This window comes from Vigna unguiculata, chromosome 2 (assembly GCF_037176805.1).
Source record: "Vigna unguiculata cultivar grain cowpea cultivar isolate G323 ecotype 2 chromosome 2, ASM3717680v1, whole genome shotgun sequence".
Lineage (NCBI taxonomy): Eukaryota > Viridiplantae > Streptophyta > Magnoliopsida > Fabales > Fabaceae > Vigna > Vigna unguiculata.
In genome coordinates, this window is record NC_140793.1 from 30,005,494 (window position 1) to 30,024,249 (window position 18,756).

Sequence of the window (18,756 nt, forward strand, 5' to 3'; positions counted from 1 at the left end):
TCTCTTATTGAAAAACCTTGTAATATTAGAGATAATTTATATTTGTGACAACTTAAACGAGTATAATAAAGTAGTAATTCAAGATAAGTTATAAATACCAGATTGGATAAAAATAAATAAATTTATAAATATAAAGACTTGTATTGGATTAAAAATAGTGTTTTATTTTTTTTGTATGGATTTGTTCATAATGTACCGGTATTAATCTTTCTGAATAACTAATAATAAGTAAAAGGAATTGATATTGAATTGACTCTAAAAAACTTGAAATTTCAAAAGTCTTTAATTGCTTATGTGAAAAAAGTACCATGATACTTTCACAACAAAATTTTTTATAAAGTTTGTTTTTATAAACATCAAACTTTTTTATTTTCTTTCTAAGTCACATCAAACTTTTCTTTCATCCATTAAGATATTATCATGTATACATTATCAAAAATTTGTTAAAAAATATTTTTTTCGTAAAAAAAAAATATAGCTGCTAAGAACATAACAAAAGTATTTGTACCGGTTTGGAATGCAATGTTTACTCACCATCCACACACATAGTGAAAAAAAAAAAAAGGAACAGTGCACATATGGAGATATGCATAAAAAATTAGTTGGATGAATGTTAACGTGAATTTTCCAATACATCGGTAATTCCACATGTCTCACTTTCTCTGGATTTTAGTGGCGACAACAAAGTCAAAATGTTTCCTTCATTTATTTAATGTTGCGATCAACTCCGAAAATGTGATGTACTAATTAAACCTCAACTGCAAAATTCATGTCATTACGTCACTGTTGTCACATGTTCAAGTTTGAACTTGGCCAAAAAAACGTCTGCAGAAATTTCTAAAGATAGAAGAATATGAATTCCATTTGAACTTGTAAAGAGAATTCTATCCCACCAGTGAATGGAATAAATATCCACTGCACCTCACGTAATCAACCTAACACTTCAACGCTACAAATCAAATTATTGTTTGCTCCAGTGTTGTCATCACAAAAATCCTCTAAACACTACACAGATTTTAATATTATACTTCACCATCGTACTACCAGTATCCAATAGTTATATAATTAAGCCGCGCATCGGTTCAAATTATTTAATGGAGAGCATAACACAGGTAAATAAACAGGACTAGCTTTAGAAGAGTGACACAACACATACGTAGGGTGACTTTTTTTTCCTTTTCTGGAAAAGGCGAAGAAGAAAAGAAAAGAGTAAGTGAACTAAGTCTTATTGATGTTGTGTTCAATTGAGAACAAAACAGCTAAAACACTCCTACGAGACATTAATGAAGTCTACTTGCACGTAATTTCCCAACCAACACCAATTAATTGTTCTTCTGAAGCTACAACATATTAATTATACAATTGCAAGCTTGGCTAGCTTTTAGTATTTGCAATGTGATGATGATGGTGGGAGGTAAATTAAGAAACAACTTTGGAGATATCCTTGCAAGACCTGTTGTATTTCATATGGCTATTCACAAGGTGACCGGCTGAAATTGCAGACATGAGTGAGAGTTCACCAGCCAGGACCGAACCAGCTACTATGGCTGCTAGTAACCTAGAATTTGCACCAGGTGACTCTTTGCTCGCACCCTTAACCCCCAGTAGATTAAGACATGCTGATTGTGATGCCAGTTGTGTGCCTCCTCCAACTGTACCCACCTGCACCATTCTTCAACTCTCAGGATTTCGAGGTCTTTTCATCATTAATATAACATTGCCACCATTATGAATTGTAGTGACTCATATATATGCGGATAAAATGCTAAAATTAAAGCAGAGGATCGGATGCTAGAAAGTCAGATTGAAATTTAATGTGAACTGGAATACCAACAACTCGCAATCCAGTTAGACACGTTGAGCGATCTTACTCTACAATATGTAATGTGTCAGTTGGTGGCTACATACATGTCACCTTTCTAGACAACTTGCATGTAAAGAAAACAGAGGAATTTAAGACAAACCAAGTTATGTTCACCTCATTTAATGCTTTTTATCAATTTAATAAAATAGGATACTTCAAAATATTATTTTCCGAAAGTAATTGTCGTCGAACATGCACTGCCATTGCCCGTACCATGCGTTTCTCTGGACATGTGTCCAATTAGCGTGTTTTATACAATTTGTTATTGCCGACAGAAAAAAAAAAAGGAAAAATGTATGATGGAATTGGAAACTAAAATTTCTGGGTGAAGAATTCAGATATAAGAACCCGCGGATAGATAAAAATTCCAGACAGTATTAATGAAGTTTTGTTGTTTGTATTAGATGAATAGATGTGAAGGACCATAAGAAAAAAATTAAAATAAATAAGATTTGTAATTATTTAGATAGATGAAAAACCAAAAAGATGTAGTAAACGTAATTTTGTCTCATTATTAGTTTTTTCTATTTCATTTATTAATTTAATATGCTTTTATTTATTTATTAATTATGTTGAAGATATAAATAATATAAATATTCATAAAATATTTGTTACATATTTTCAACATAATCTATGTTAAATAAAATGTTATTAGAAGAGAATATCCACTACTTATTGAATCTTAATAATATTCAAAAGGATATCGGCTTTCTTTGATTGTATGCGTATGACGGACGGGTGGATTCATACACACGTACGTGCTAAATACTAATGTTGTGTTTGGAAAACTGGAGAACAAAAAGAAAGCAGAGAAAAGTTTTAAATCTGGATTGAGAAAAGTTTTCCTTTTAGAAAGTAACTTTTTTCTTCTATCTTATTTATTTTCTAACTGAATAAGGGAACAAGAATCAACAGTGTTGTAGATTTTGTCTAGTCACCATTTTATCTTACACGTGTTACTTTTATATACACTTCAGCTCCCTTACCTTTTATACATTCTGCAGTTTTACACAGATACGTGATGGGTAGCTTTTTTATTGTCTGTTTGTGCACATGCTTCATAAATAAACGTATCCGAGATACAGAAGAAGAGGGGTTATCTTGAAGCATAATTATTGATCTTTCAACCACATTTAAAATTGAATGTTTCTGTATTTATTTGTCTGCATTCGTGTGATTGCGTGTCTTTCTCATGCAAATCACGCACTGCTTTTTTTAATATTATCATTATAAAAAAATAAAAAAAAGATAGTACTGTTTGGTAGGAAATGCCTAATTAGATGAAATAATAATTGTTTGCAACGAAGCATATACGATGGATTAATTGTAACATATATTAATTAATTAAAGAAGATTATGAAAAGATAAAATACATACCTCAATGGAAGGCATGGTGACAGAGATGTGAAGGTCCTTGGCGTCGTTGACAGCTTCCATCATGGTTATGCAGTGAGAACTCTCGACATTCTGAGCAGGATCCTGTCCAGTGGCCAAGTAAAGTGCAGAAACGATGTTACTAGCATGGGCATTGAAGCCACCGAGAGCACCCGCCATGGCCGACCCAGTAAGGTTCTTCAACATATTAAGCTCCACCAAAGCCTCAACGCTGGTCTTCAACACTTTCTTAACCACCTCCTCCTTAATAACAGCCTCGCACACCACCGACTTCCCTCGCCCCTCGATCCAGTTCACCGCCGCAGCTTTCTTATCCGAACAGAAATTCCCTGATAATATTATAACAATGTCATCACATCATCACTTTCACCCCATTGATTGGAAAACCAAACAAGGTGACGTCATGACATGTTTTAGTGTTTGATTACTTACCTGATATCCCAAGAACATCCATGTCAGGGAAGTCGCTCTGAAGATAATTAAGCACGTTCTGAACTCCTTTCGAAACCATGTTCATCCCCATGGCATCCCCTGTAGTGCAACTGAATCTAATATACAGATTCTTCCCTGCCATTGTTGCTTTTATGTCTTGCAATCTCGCAAACCTGCTTGACCTACACACGTGTATGTGTATGTGTGTACACACACCAACGGTTTATTAAACTTTTACTTTTATATATTTACAAAAGAAAAGATTGTTGAAATTTGTAATTAAGCTGATAATAAATTTAGAATTTGTTATAAATTAAAATGTTATAAAAGGAAAAAGAAAATAGAATTTGTTTCGGTGAAAGTAAAATTACTTGTTGAAAACGACGGCGAGGGATTCGAAATTGAGAGGATCTTCGAGGAAGAACTTGAGCTGAGAGGCGCGTTTGGCGGAGGCGAACCGAACCACGGGGGCTCTGGTCATGGCGTCACGGAGGAGCATGGAGGAAGCTCCGCCGGAGAGGTGAATGGCCTTGCAGCCTCTGTTGGTGCTGGCGACCAAGCACCCCTCGGTGGTGGCCATGGGGATGGTGTACTCGTTCCCGTCGAGAAGAAGCGGTCCGGCGACGCCGACGGGGATCTGAACGAACCCAATCGGCATCTCGCAGCACTGCCCCAGAATGGAGTCGTAATCGAAGCCTTCGACAGGGAGGCCACGGAGGGACCTCCCGGTGAGGCTCTCGACCGCCTCGCGGCGGATCTCGGCGGCGCGACGGCAGTCTCCGAGGCGGGACTCGAGGGAGTAGGAGGGGACGGAGCCGGAGACGACGGCGAGGACGAGGTCACGATCGTCGTGAGGGAGCGGAAGCGGCGGGGAGAGAGGTGGGGCGGGGGGTTTGGTAATGTGGAGGTCGAGGTCGTCGTCGGGGGAGGTGCGGGAGTTAAGGAAGGGGTGGAGGATGAAGGTAATGCCAAAGAAGGCCATTAGGTAGACGAAGGAGGCGATGAGGGAGAGGATAGCGGCCATCTCGGAGAGCGTGACGATGTGGAGAGGGGTGGAGGTGCGGATCTTCTCCCGCCATCGGTGGAGGAGGAAGTAGGCGACGGAGAAGAAGAGAGTGAAGAAGAGGGCGTTGGTGATGTGGGAGTGGGTGTCGTGGTTTGGATTAGGGTCGGGTTGTTTGAGGGATTCACCGGCTTGAGAGGAGCGGTTGTGTCGCCGGCGAACTTCCATTTCTTGGGATAAAATAGGGGAGGGAATGGAATCCCGAAAAGGAATGATGGCAAGTGGGAGAAGGCGTTGGATGGTTGAAACAAAATGCGGAGTCTTAGAATCCTTTTTATAGAAACCAACTCTCAACAACGATCTCGCTCTTCATCCTCTTCATTTTTTCCTATGGGCAATTCAAAATTTTTTTTTTTTTTTATTACTTTCATTAATTAACTCTTCAAATATATTACTAAAACTACACTTTTTATTCTTATTTATTTCCCCGCTTTACTTTACCCATCAATAATTTTATACGTATATAAAATTCATTTTCTCAATAACTAATACGTCAGTGAATAGTTCATGAACAGTGTGTGTATGGTATCCATAGTTTCAAAAAATTTATCACACAGAATGATATTGGCCAATATCCACAAAAAAAAGTATGTTTAATTTTTATATTTTTCAGAACTTATTTTGTAGGTTAAAACATTATATTACTTTTTTATTATTATTTCACAAGTGAACTCATTATTGTTAATATTAATTGTGTTTTATTTTATATGTTTGAATCTTAATTGTGTTATATTAAATATTTGATTTATATTTTTATATTTATTTTAAATATGTTAAGGAACCTCTTAACTATTGTGTTATTTTACTTTAAAATGTTATAGATTATGATATTATATGTACGTTGTAGTGTTTTATATATTATTAAATTACTGATGACACTTATTAGAATTCAGGCACATTAAATATTAATGATTAGTAAAAAATAAATCCTCTGCTAGACCTTACTTATACGGTATACAAAAATAGTTTTTTAAAATATATTTAGGTATAAGCTTAACTTAACATAGAAGTATTATGTATAAATCGTAACAATGGTTTAGTTATTGATTAAATGTTATAAATGGACATCTGACTTATGATATCAGATAAATATTAAAATGAAAAGTAAAAAACTTTAAAGGAAATTATATATATATATATATATATATATATATATATATATATATATATAGGTTTAATAAATATACTACTGTCACTGCAAATAATGTGTCTCCTTTCACATTACGATACTTTAATAATATTATTTTCGTAAAAAAAAATTGTATATACTTTGTTATATTTCATTTTTTTCTACGTATTTATGTTGCGTTATCTAGTTTTATTTTATTTTGTTTTGTCTTTGTACGAATATGAAGTAAAAATATCAACGTTTTTCCTATGTTACATCGCCTTCACTCTTTGGCAATAAAGCACGAACCAACCACCAATCTCTTGTACTCATGTAGAAGTAGTTCTATGGTGTGAATGGGGTGTTACATTCCTTGAATAGCCATCATGGAAAGTGATATTTATCCAAGTTATGATAAACGTTTACCTAATTTTGAATTCAATTGTGGAAGAAAAGGAAAAATAAAACAAGAGAAAATGATAAATACAATAAGTGATTTGATTAAAAAGGGACAAAAATGAAAGAAAAATAAAGGTATGCGTAAATTTTTCTAACTCTGGTTCGATGTCTATTCACCGACACTGTTTGCAGTACTCAGTTTAAGTTTAAGATTGAGTATTCCCTGAATATTAAAAATACAATAAATTATAAATGCAAATATAACGTTGTGAAAAAAATTCCACTTGTTAGAATTGTATAATTTGTGTACAATACTATAAGTTAGGCGGTGAAAGTGTTAAAAAAATAGACACTGTGGTCTCAATTTTTTTCTTGTTTTTCTTATCCTTACATATGTCAAACACAATAGAAAAAAATTCTTAAAAAGCTAAAGAATTATATTTTATAAAGGGTTAAATTATATTTTTATAAAAAGTAAAATTAAAATTCGTTTTTGTCCCAAAATTTGGTAAAGTTTAGTTTCCAAACTTTAAAAATGAATGAATATAATCTTTTTAAGCTAATTATATTATTTTTTTTTAACATATTAAACTGCATTCTAAAGTAATTTTTGAGTTTATACTGTTTTATACATTTCAGTTCAAATGTAACTCTGAAATATCATTTATCTGATACGTCAATACATTTATTTTAAAAATAATAGAACATAATATATGATAGATACACGATATATGAATATTGAAAATATAAATATTAAAAAGTATGAAATATAATTTTTAAAGTTCCATGTATCATTTTAAAAGTAGGTCACAACACAGTTCAGGTTGTTGGTCTCAAATAGTTGGACACTTTCACTCTTCTTTCTCACGACTTTTGCCAACCACAGAGCTAAACTTTTTTTTTTCCAAGTCTGTTGATTCACAAAATAGTTGGTCAAAATCTTGAAATTGTGTGCGATTTAGTAATTAACTTCAAACAGAAATGATTTCTATTTAGAACCTAATAAAAAGAAATAGAATGCAAGAAGAGCACAAGAAGTTGTTGAAATGAAAAGGAAATAGTAAAGTTTGGTACTGTGGTGCACCTTGTTTGATTAATTGCTTAAAAAAATGGCATGAAGCAGATGGTTTCTTACTTGGTTTGTTTTTTAAAGTGTAAGTGTCTTGCAAAATGAGGTAACTTGGAATAGAAAATACCATAAAATCCAAAATGCTGTGATAGATGTGGCAGGCCTAGTTGGTGCGCCATGCATGCATATATATATATTCATTCCTATGTACCCAAAGCGCGTGATCAACGTAGTCGACAATTCAAAATTTCTGATCCAACTTGCTTACTAAACAAATATGACTTAACGTTATTTGGTTTTAGAAAAATAATTTTTTGTTTGTTTTGTTTGTTAGTTTTGTAGTTTTTTACGTGAAACTGTATAAGGTTATTATTTTTACTTTTTTTTTTTATTTTCCATGTTTGTATTTCAGGAAATCAAATTAAATTTGGAAGGAGAGTTAAAGTTGACAAAAATTGATAATTGTGTTTTTAAGTTTAATTCCGTATGTTCTAAATAAAAATAAATAAATAACTTTATTCTTCATTTATCTAAAATCATTATCTTTCTAAATTTTCAAACCCATTTTATCACTATTTCTAGCATTTACCCACTATAAGAAAATTATTGAATTATGATTATTTTTAATGATAAAAAATAATTAGTCATTATAGTAATTTAGATACCAATTTATAAACTATCAATTATTGGTAACTAAAATAGTTTTAAAAAAATTATAATTGGTCACTAAATTAAATTGATAACTGAAATAATTTTTAGGTTAAATTATGTCTTTGGTCTTAATTTTTGTAATAAAATATCGATTTGATTTCTCTATTTTTATTTATCTAAATTTGGTCTCTATTTTGAGACATTTGATGTCATCAAGTCATTTATGTCGTTAGTAGTACAGTAACAACTTTAAAGAGGTGTCACGTGTCAGTTCCTACATTCTTTATTTTTTTTAATTAAAAAAAAAGATTTGTCACATGTCAAGTTGACGTCGTGCCACGTCACAGTAACATTGTGATGTGGCAGTGGCATGTATCACTGTTACACCAAGTATTATCATCTTTTTTTCAATTTAGTCCCTATATTTTTATTTTTGTCTCAATTTAGTCTATTTTTTGTAAAAATTAAGTAATTTTATCTCTCTCAAAATTAAAACTATATTTAATTTTTATATAAATGTTATGAGATTGAGTGTGTATAAAATAATTCAGAAAGGTAATGTCTTCGTTGTGATTAATCTATTGAGATTGAGAAGTTATTTTACATGTGGAATTATGTTTTTGATGTTTTGATTACAAGTTGGAACCTGATATTTAATTTATGATATGAAGTATTTGTTAACTGGTATTGAAACTTTATTTTTATTTCAAATGGAAATGATAGATGAGGTTCATTTTGTAAGAAACGGTGGAATTTTGCATGTTAATATTCTACGCGATAGATAAAAAATAATGAGTATGAAAATATCCAGTTATTTGAATTTCAAGTAGAAAGACAAATTAAAGAAACTTCAATTTCATTTTGCATAATTATCTTCATCCAACGGATCTTGACTAAAAATATTGAAGGAGTCAAAGTAATATAATTTTGAGATCATTAGATTCGATTATTGGTATAATGTTTCAAAAGATGACTTCTCTAACTTAATAATTTGATCAATGTTTCAAAATATATGAAGAAGTAAGGTCTATCTTTTTTGTTTTCATCAATAGTTTCCTTTTTATTACTTTTAAAAAATGGATTTATTCTTTATCAATATACCTTTTTTTGTAAATAATACTAAAAAATAATTTATCATAATTTAATAAAAAATTGAGATACGTAATTATCAAAAAAATAATAATAAAAAATCGATTATGAAAAAAATACATAATATAATATTTATTTTTCTTCTATATTCGTAAAAAAGATGAATATACAAAAACAACATGAGATAAAAAGTAATGTTTTCATTATCGAGACAAGAAACAAAAAAGGAACATAATAAATGAGAAATGAGAAAAATAATGAGTTTATGTCTTCAAAAACATAAATAAAACATTTGAGAGTGAGAGATGTTGCAATTTGTAAAAAAATTAAAAGGACAATGAGAAGGAAAATAAAAATTATCTTAATAAATATTTGGTTTAATTACTTTTTGATTCATGATTTCGTTTAAAAATGTTAAGTTGGTCATCTAGTTATTTATCTCAATTTGGTCTCTATTTTGGAAAAATTGATACAATTTGGTCTTTTTGATAAATTTTGTTAAATTCCTTGAAACAGATCAATGTCTTTTTCATTAAAATTGAAACTTTTAGTATGGATGATTTACTTTATTGATATAATTCTTGAACAAAATTAGGGATCAAAAGAAAAATTAAACATAAATATTTTTATTTTTGTATTATATTTAATTTATGCTTTATGCATAATTTTATTTTTATCAATTCCTAAAATATATTACTACCTACAATTTAAATAATTTAAAAAAATTTAAAAATTTCAAATATATTTATAATATATATATATATATATATATATACATAATTAAAAAACTTAAAAATTTTAGGAGGACCATGCCCCTCCTATCCCTGAGATAACCCCTCCCTATCTCTAAGAACCTCTACCCCTATCTTGATCCAACAAAAATTTCTAGAATTTCGCTTGATATTTTAAAATAAATTTATTATTTATCTTGATATGATTATGAATATTATTTAATTTCAATATAATTCGATAAAAATTGTATGATTGTTAAATTATTGTGTGTTTATATATGAAACATGAAAAAGAAAAATATATGATGAAAGGAAATGATGACGTGAAATCATTGATGTAAAATAATTTGATGATTTTTTTAATATAATGTGGATTGAGTTACCAAACATGCAGATGAAATATTCATGTCTTTCACTTAAAACTTAAATTACGAATATAAATGTATCATGTGATAAAAAAATAGTAAAAATTCCTACCATTTATTCTCATTTAAGATTTGAATAGCATTTGTCATAGGTTTACAAATCAAATAAGTATTAGTGTGATGTGTTAATGTTTAATGCATTGTTCTAAAAGTTATTCAATCTTTAAGTATTTAATTAACATTTTCATTTGTTTATTAATTTTAATTAATCTATATTTGATTATTAATGTTAAATAATTGATTAATTTATAACTTATTTTATTATTCATAGCTTTACCTTATTATTTTTGTAATAATTTTATGATTTAGCCACAACCATTGTTCTTATTATATGTTTAAAAGTTTTAAATTTCATCTTTAAAAAAATATGTATTTAGATATTTTGTTTTGTATATATACTAGTCTGATTATTTTAGAAGTTAAATAAAATATAATTAAATATTCACAATAATATATATATATATATATATATATATATATATATATTATTGTGAATATTTAATTATATTTTATTTAACTTCTAAAATAATCAGACTGAGATAGTCCTATATAATATTTTCTTTACTAGATAGCCCATACTTTTTTTCACAAACGTGTGTCTATTAATGGATTAAAATATATTTTCATTTAATATTTAAAAGTGACTAGTAAAGTTCCACTTTTACAAATACCTTTATATATTTAATTATATTCTTTTCATGTTTAATTAAACCTCATGAGAATATATTGCCCCATCCGACAAAGAGAAAGAACATATGGAGCATATTGTAGTTTAACTTAATACTTTATTTATTTTTTTATTCTCGTAATTATTAAATTATTATAGTTTAACGTTTTTTCACAAATATTAACAATTTCAATAAATATATTACTTACATTTTATCCTTTATAAGTGTTAAATTTATAAAAATAATATTGTTTTTGTATCTAACCAATATTTATAAAGTTTAAAACAATATTAATTATTTTTCTAATTACTTATACCCTTAAATTTTTCATCTAATAATATTAATTTAGCTTGTACGTAAATATTTATTGTGATGTAAGTAAAATAAAAATATTTTTATAAATATTTCGTTAAGATAAATAAAATTGTTATATATTTTTATTTCGAAAAGATATTAAAGGATTAAAGGATACTTAAAAAACGAAGAGAAGTTTATTAAATTAACCTCATTATCTCATTAAATATATTGTATTTTTTTGTGCTAAAAAAACTAAGACTTGATTTATTTTTAAGTGATTTATAAGCATCGAAAATAATATATGCCTATTCACGGTAAAAGAAAAACAAAATTATTATTTAGATTAAAAATCATTTAACTATTTTATTAAAAAAACGAATTTGAAATTTTTAAATATACCACTAATTCCATCCACTAATACAGATATTTTATGCTTTATCAAGAACAGATAACTGTTATTGTTTCTTTTCAAAAAAATGTACTTTAGAAAACGAGATGGTAATCAGTTACGGTTTTTTATACCATTCCAAACTAAATTGAATAATTGTGTACAAAAAAATAATTTATGCATATTAAAGAATCTGAGTTAGGATAATAAAAAAAACACTTTTCAATTTTTTAAATACCAGAGACAGAATAATTAGTCATAATGTTGATCTTAATATGATTTTACCTAGTAACGAGGGCATTACAAGCTGCACAAGTAGGACCAATTGCATAGCAGAAAGTTGAAAATAAATAATAATTTTCTCAGTGTTTGCTTGTGTAAGTAAACTTACTTTATTTAATTACTTCGTCCATCTTATTATCTTCTTTTATTAAAGTTTTAGTGAAGAATGTAAATAAAAGTTGTCCCAATTTGGTTGTTATTTTACACGATGAAACATTAAATACAGATGAAGTTAAGAATAAAAATAGTATTTCATTAAATGAATTTGATTTTTTTTTATACGAAGACTAAATTTGTAATATGTTGGGACAAAAGAGTATTTAGCACACAAAGGATTTGTAGATGTGATTATTGATTATTATCATTAGTGACGTAAACACTTGATAAAATGAAGAAGGTATCTTAGTGTGATACCGACATAGAACTTTATACATTTTCTTTTTGTACATAGTTTTTCCCATTAAGTTGGCCATAGTCAAAGTCATGTATAGTGAATTTCTATCAACCTCATAAACTAGTGGTTATGCCATTGTTGGATTACCTGTTTTTAGTCTTTTCTATTATATGTTTCTTTTTTATTATTATTATTATTATTATTATTATTATTATTATTTTGTATTTTCTGTTATTCACTTTCTTCACTATAAGATAAATTTGACTCTTCAATAGACCTTATAATTAGTGGTGGATTTTTGAACCAAACTTAGGGGTATCAAGATAAAATGTTAAATATGCTTTCAGTTTATGAATTTTGACGCAAAATTAAAATTTCTCACTGTTTGAAATTTTAAAATATTTTAGTCTTCAAAGTTTTAAAATGAATGAATATAATTTTTTTACCTAATTACGTTAATTTTTTTTTTGTATCAAACATGTTTTTCAGCAAATATTAAAACAAAAACGTATAAACAACTCAAATACTAGTATGAAATGGAAAAGGAAAAGAGAAGGGTAGTCATTACCCCCTAAACCTATATTAAATTCTGTCCCTGCTCATGATACATAATAGGTTGAGAAGATTTAATGAGGCATAAGTTGTTCATATAAAAAACCTAATATCACTTTTAATATAAAACCTTAAAATTAGTATTTGGCGGTTTTTTTTAATATTCTACTTAATTATTTTTTTCATTCAACTCATACTTGATTTTTTAACAAGATTCAACTTTCGGATAGAAAAAAAATGGTGAAATCTACCTTTAATGTTTTAAAAACCAAGTTAAGTGATTTTTTTAATACTAGTAAGATAAGTAAAAGTTGCTTTTAAACAAGGTGATATATATTCAACATGCTTATCTTAGCAACATCTAATGCAAAAGACTTTCACGTTTGCTTTAGAATGATTCCATCATACTACATGTTAAACATGACTTTACTTGTGTATTTCCAATTCTTGCGTAGTTTCAAGTCTGAATAAATTTGTTATTACTAATTGGAAAATATCTTCTTCCAACATATACACCACATAATTAGTTTGGTAGTTAACTCTTCTCAACCCTTTATCTTTCCATCAGAATCATAAATTTAAGATTTACGTCTTATAATCATTTCTTAAAATACGTTAATATGATATAAAATTTAAACCACAAATTTTAAATAAAATCTTCATTTAAAAAAATATTTTTTTTAAATCATCAACAATTAAATGAACTATTAATTAAAACTAATAATTGAAGTATAAATTTTATAAAAATAAAAATTATAAAATCTTACGACTGACATGACATTAAAAATTACAATTAGTAATTTAAAACCTCGTTTAATGATTTTTGTAATAATATTTTTTGTAAGAAAGTATTAAAAAAGTGATACTATGCATTAGAAACTAACAAAAATTTAAAAAAAAAATTATATTATAACTTTTGCCATGCTTGTGATTTTTTTTTTCATTAAATTCCTGATAACATAAGTATTGGTCATTCTTGAGACAGCTGGTCCACTCAATTTTTGTAAACCATCAAATTTGAATATAAAATGTGCAACCATATAATTGTTTTTATGATATTTTTTTACCTATATCATGTACTTGCATATAGATAGTGTGATACTGATATTATTCTATTAGTATGATAATTCGCTTAAATTCAATGACAGCCATTACATTAAACATTTTTATTTTACTTGATTTTATTGTGACATATTACTTATAAACTTTTATATCTCTAAATTGGTATCTGTTCTAGTTAGGAAAAATTTGTGAAACAATCTCAGAACAAAAATAAAATAAGAGAAGTATTTTTACTCAGGTTAATGACTTATTTAGGCCAAACAATTCTTCCGTTCCTTGCATGGGAATAACCTTATTTATAGATTTTAAAATTAGTTACAACTGCTTTAGATATCCATAATCAAATACCTATAAAATATTTTTGATAATACTTCTAAAAGATAATTTACTAAATAACAACTAAAAACGTTGTAAGCCGTCAACCCGCTATAATTCGGTCTGCCAAGCCCGCGGGCCAGATCTCTAACCCGTTTTTTTATGTTTAAAATTAAAAAAAATTAAAAAATAATACTTTTTTATATTATATAAATATATATATATATATAATAAATTTATAAACAAAATTTTAATAAAAAGTAAAAAAAAATTTAAAAAAATTAAAAAAAGTTAAAAAAAAAGATGGGCTAGCTCGCCGACCCGCCAGCCCGCCCGAAGACGAGATAAGTTAGAGTTTTTAGCCTGTTTATTGATGGCGGGCCAGCCCGACCCAACCTGTTTTTGACCGGCCACAAGCGGACTGAGCCAAAATGGGTCGGGCTGGCCCGTTTTGCCACCCCTAGCTACGGGCTAGGTTGGTCCCCATAATGGCTACGGGCTAGGTCGGTCCCCATGACAACTACGGGATAGGTCAGTCCCATGTTGGTTACGGGCTAGGTCGGTCCCTCTCACAGCTACAGGTTGGGTCGGTCCCATGACGGCTACGAGTTGGGCCGGTCCCATGACAACTACGGGTTGGGCCAGTCCCATGACGACTACGGGTTGGGTTTGTCCCCATGACGGCTACTAGCTATACCGGTCCCCATGATTGCTACGGGTTATACCGGTCCCCATGACGGCTACGGGCTAGGCTGATCCCCATGACAGCTACGAGCTAGGTCGGTCCCTATGACGGCAACGGGCTAGGCCGAGGCTGGTCCCTATGACGACTACGAGCTAGGCCGGTCCCCATGATGGTTGTGGGCTAGGTTGGTCCCCATGATGGATATGGGCTGGTCGGTCCCCATGACGACTACGAGATAAGTCGATCCCCATGACGACTACGGGCTAGGTCGGTCCCCATGACAACCATAGGTTGGGCTGGTCCCATGACGGCTACGGGTTGGGTCGATCCCATGAAGACTACGGGTTGGGCCGGTCCCATGATGGCTACAGGTTGGGTCGGTCCCAATGACTATTGCAGGTTGGACAAGTCCACATGATTTCTACATGTTAAAAAAGGTTTCCATGATTGCTATTGAATGATGTGGTGTGATATATGTGATATTAATAATTCTTAGATGACAATATTTGTTATTAGCTCCTGGTTGTGGTTTTCACGAGTTTAATTTGTTTAAACCAAAGTAGTATTTAATGTGTGTGTGTGTATATATATATATATATATATATATATATATATATATATATATATATATATATATATATATATATATATATATATATATATATATATATATATATATATATATATATATATATATATAGGAAAATGATATTTTAACTCACTTTTTTTGACCCACTTTTAATCTATTGCTTCAATCACCATTAGATCCTCTTTTTTTATTTTTTTTAATGATGTGATGTGATGATCTAATGGTGATCCTATATATATATATATATATATATATATATATATATATATATATATATATATACTTTAAAATAATTTGTTTATAATTTACTAGCGAAAACACACGCGTTATTGTGCCTGTGTGTTCACATTTTTAAATTTTCATAAAAATTTGAGTTAAGTTAAAATCAATAATATTATTTTTGGAATATATAATAATTCTTTAAAATAGTTATTAAATAAAATAACTATTAAAAACAAAAGAGATTTTTAAAATAACGGTTAAAGGTAAATTATTTATAAAATAATTAATTTTTAAAATAATAAGTAAAATTTGAAAAATAAAATATGTAAAATAAAGTTTTTTAAAATAATGGTTAAAATAAAAGAAGTTTTTAGAATAATGCTTAAAGATAAACTATTTGTAAAATAATTAATTTTCAAAATAATAATTAAAGATAAAACTGAAAAATAAAAAAATTGACAAAAGAGAAAATATTCTTTATATATTGTTATAGATACATCAAATTACTCTACTTAAATATTTAAATTAATATTATTTTTATTTTATTATCTATAACAATATATAAAGAGGTTTCCCTCTTTTGTGTCCACATTTCAAAATATCAATTTTATCCTTTAAAATATAATTATTTATTAAATTTTTCAAAATTGAATGTTACTTTCATAAATATTTTTATATCTCTGCTCTTTTTTTTTTTTATTTATCAGCAGTTATTCTCTCATCTTTTCTAATATATTTCACTTTATTTTTAAAAAATATAATTTTATTTTATATATTAACTTAGTAATATTACATTATCATCACCTACTAATATAATAATATCACATATATTTAAAAAATGCGTACACACAGGCGTGATGTTAGTTTTAATAAAAGAAATCTTATTTTAAACCTTTTACAAATATTAAAAGTTGTTTAGAATGTTTACATTAAATCATTTCATTTAAATATTCAAATAAATAATATTTTTATATTTTTTATTTTCAGGAAATTCCTTTTTGAAACTTATTTTTTTATAAATATAAAATGATAGTTGTAAATTTTAAATAAGATATAACAATTATCTAAATTATAATAAGTTAAATTTATAACTAAACAAATGAAAACACTTTTTTTTAACATCCGAGATTAATTCCCATAAATTCGCAATCCACGCGATTCCCGCTCTCGAAACTGAATGAATTTCCTACTATCTTTTCTTTTTGACCCATTTAAAAAAAGAAACGAAAGAAAAATGGTTGCTGGGTCGCTAACACCAGAGACCATAAAGAAAATATGCAATGGCGATTGTTCCGGTGAGCCTGTGTTGCAGGTTATTGATATGAAGCCGATGAAGCACTCCGAAGAAGAAAGAGCCAGCAATTCCAACAAGTACCGCTTGCTTCTCTCTCACGGTTGATCACGACAAGGAAGAACGTCGAATGCATGTCCATTGTGGATATGAGTTCAATTTTGGAACCTGGGTAGGTTTTTTTATGGTTTTATAACGAGAAATCATGAGAAAGTTTTATTTGATAAATTTTGATAAATAATTATTTTAGTAAAAATAAATAAAATTTTATTATTTTACTTTTGTAACTTATTTATTTTTGTTATAACGTCATTGTCAGTTTTTATTGTTGTAAGCTAATTGAGTATTTTATTGTCATTTGGTTCCTTATTTATTTATTTATTTATATATATATATATATATATATATATATATATATATATATATATTGAATAAGATTATGGTGGTAGTTGACCAAACGATGTGTTGATCGGAGAACCTGAGTTGTTACCAAACGATGGATCTGCATAATTTGGCACTCAATTAGCAGTAGGGTGGCAGGGTATGGCCTCTCGGAGTGGCTCGTGGACCCGAAAAAAAAGGTGAAGTGAATTATGACAGGGAATTTGCAGGCGTACAGTAGTCCGGTCCACGTAAGCTCGTGATCTATGTGGATCGATCCGTAAGTTCGCATAAAGAAAAAGTAATTAATATACACACATATAAGTTTTATGGACTTATATATATTAGTTACTTTTTTTTATTGACTTTTGTATTAACATTTCAAATTCTTGTATAACTGAAAAAAATAAGTATTATGTATTCTTTTAATGTGCTAAGATTTAAAGAATACATTGTGTATACGTCATAGTATGAATATGATGAAAATGTTGAATTATCAATTTATCATCTAACTTCCCAAAGTTTTTACTTAATTTTTTGAACTTCAAATTTACCAATTTTTAAACATTGAAAATTTTATCATAAAAATTTAAAAGAAAAAACAAGTCAGTCCACAGATCAATGATTGTAACCCACATAAATTATGCGGGACAGGACAAGTCAACCCATAATATGCGGACCTTATACATACCAGACCTAAATATATCAGGTCAGGCTGCATTACCATCCATCCTTGATCAGGAGTCACCCCTGAAAATTCATTTGAGTCTGGTCAATAAAAAACATTTTACTTTCTAAAAAAGATGGTAATCAGTTATGGTTTATATATATATATATATATATATATATATATATATATATATATATTGAATAAACAAAAAATTATACATGTTATAGAATCTGAGTTAGGACAATAAAAAGAAACATTTTGAGATTTTTTAAATGCCAGAGAAAGGATAATTAGTCGTAATGCTGATCTTAATGATTTTACCTAGAAATCAGGGCATTAAGCTGCACAAATAGGACCAATTGCAAATAAATAATAAATTTCTGAATGTTTACTTCTGTAAGTTAACTTACTTTATTTACTTAGTTCGTCGATCTTATCTTCTTTTATTTGAAGTTTTAGTGAAAGTATAAATAAAAGTTGTCCCAATTTGGTTGTTGTTTGTTTTACCATGTTGATGAAACACTAATACTTTTTTGTTGAGATGAAGTTAAGAATAACAGAATACTATTTTACTAAATGAATTTTTTTTTTCAGGAAGAATGAATTTGTAATGTGTTGAGACGAAAGAGTACTAAAGGGCGTGTAGCTATGTGATGAATGTTTATTTATCTCTTCATTTAACCTTTAATTTTGATTTTTTAATTGTTTTTTCTGTGTTTAAATTTTTTTTAATA

The 18,756-nt window shown here is 28.7% G+C and overlaps 1 protein-coding gene across 1 annotated transcript; it reads right to left on the reverse strand.

The window, feature by feature from the left end:
- Positions 1-1,210: 1,210 nt before the first annotated feature.
- Positions 1,211-5,007, reverse strand: LOC114166587 (3-hydroxy-3-methylglutaryl-coenzyme A reductase 1-like). Its single transcript, XM_028051337.2, has 4 exons — positions 4,063-5,007; positions 3,692-3,873; positions 3,242-3,588; positions 1,211-1,662 (listed from the first exon to the last, which is right to left on the reverse strand). The coding sequence occupies exons 1-4, from the start codon at positions 4,920-4,922 to the stop codon at positions 1,420-1,422; spliced, it is 1,632 nt and encodes a 543-aa protein (XP_027907138.2). The 5' UTR covers positions 4,923-5,007; the 3' UTR covers positions 1,211-1,419.
- Positions 5,008-18,756: the final 13,749 nt, after the last annotated feature.

Coding starts and splice junctions, on each gene's coding strand:
- LOC114166587 (XM_028051337.2), bottom strand. CDS start 4,922: ATGGAAGTTCGCCGGCGACACAACCGCTCCTCTCAAGCCGGTGAATCC. Junction 3,874..4,062: donor CTCGCCGTCGTTTTCAACAA/GTAATTTTACTT, acceptor ACACGTGTGTAG/GTCAAGCAGGTTTGCGAGAT. Junction 1,663..3,241: donor TCACCATGCCTTCCATTGAG/GTATGTATTTTA, acceptor AGAATGGTGCAG/GTGGGTACAGTTGGAGGAGG.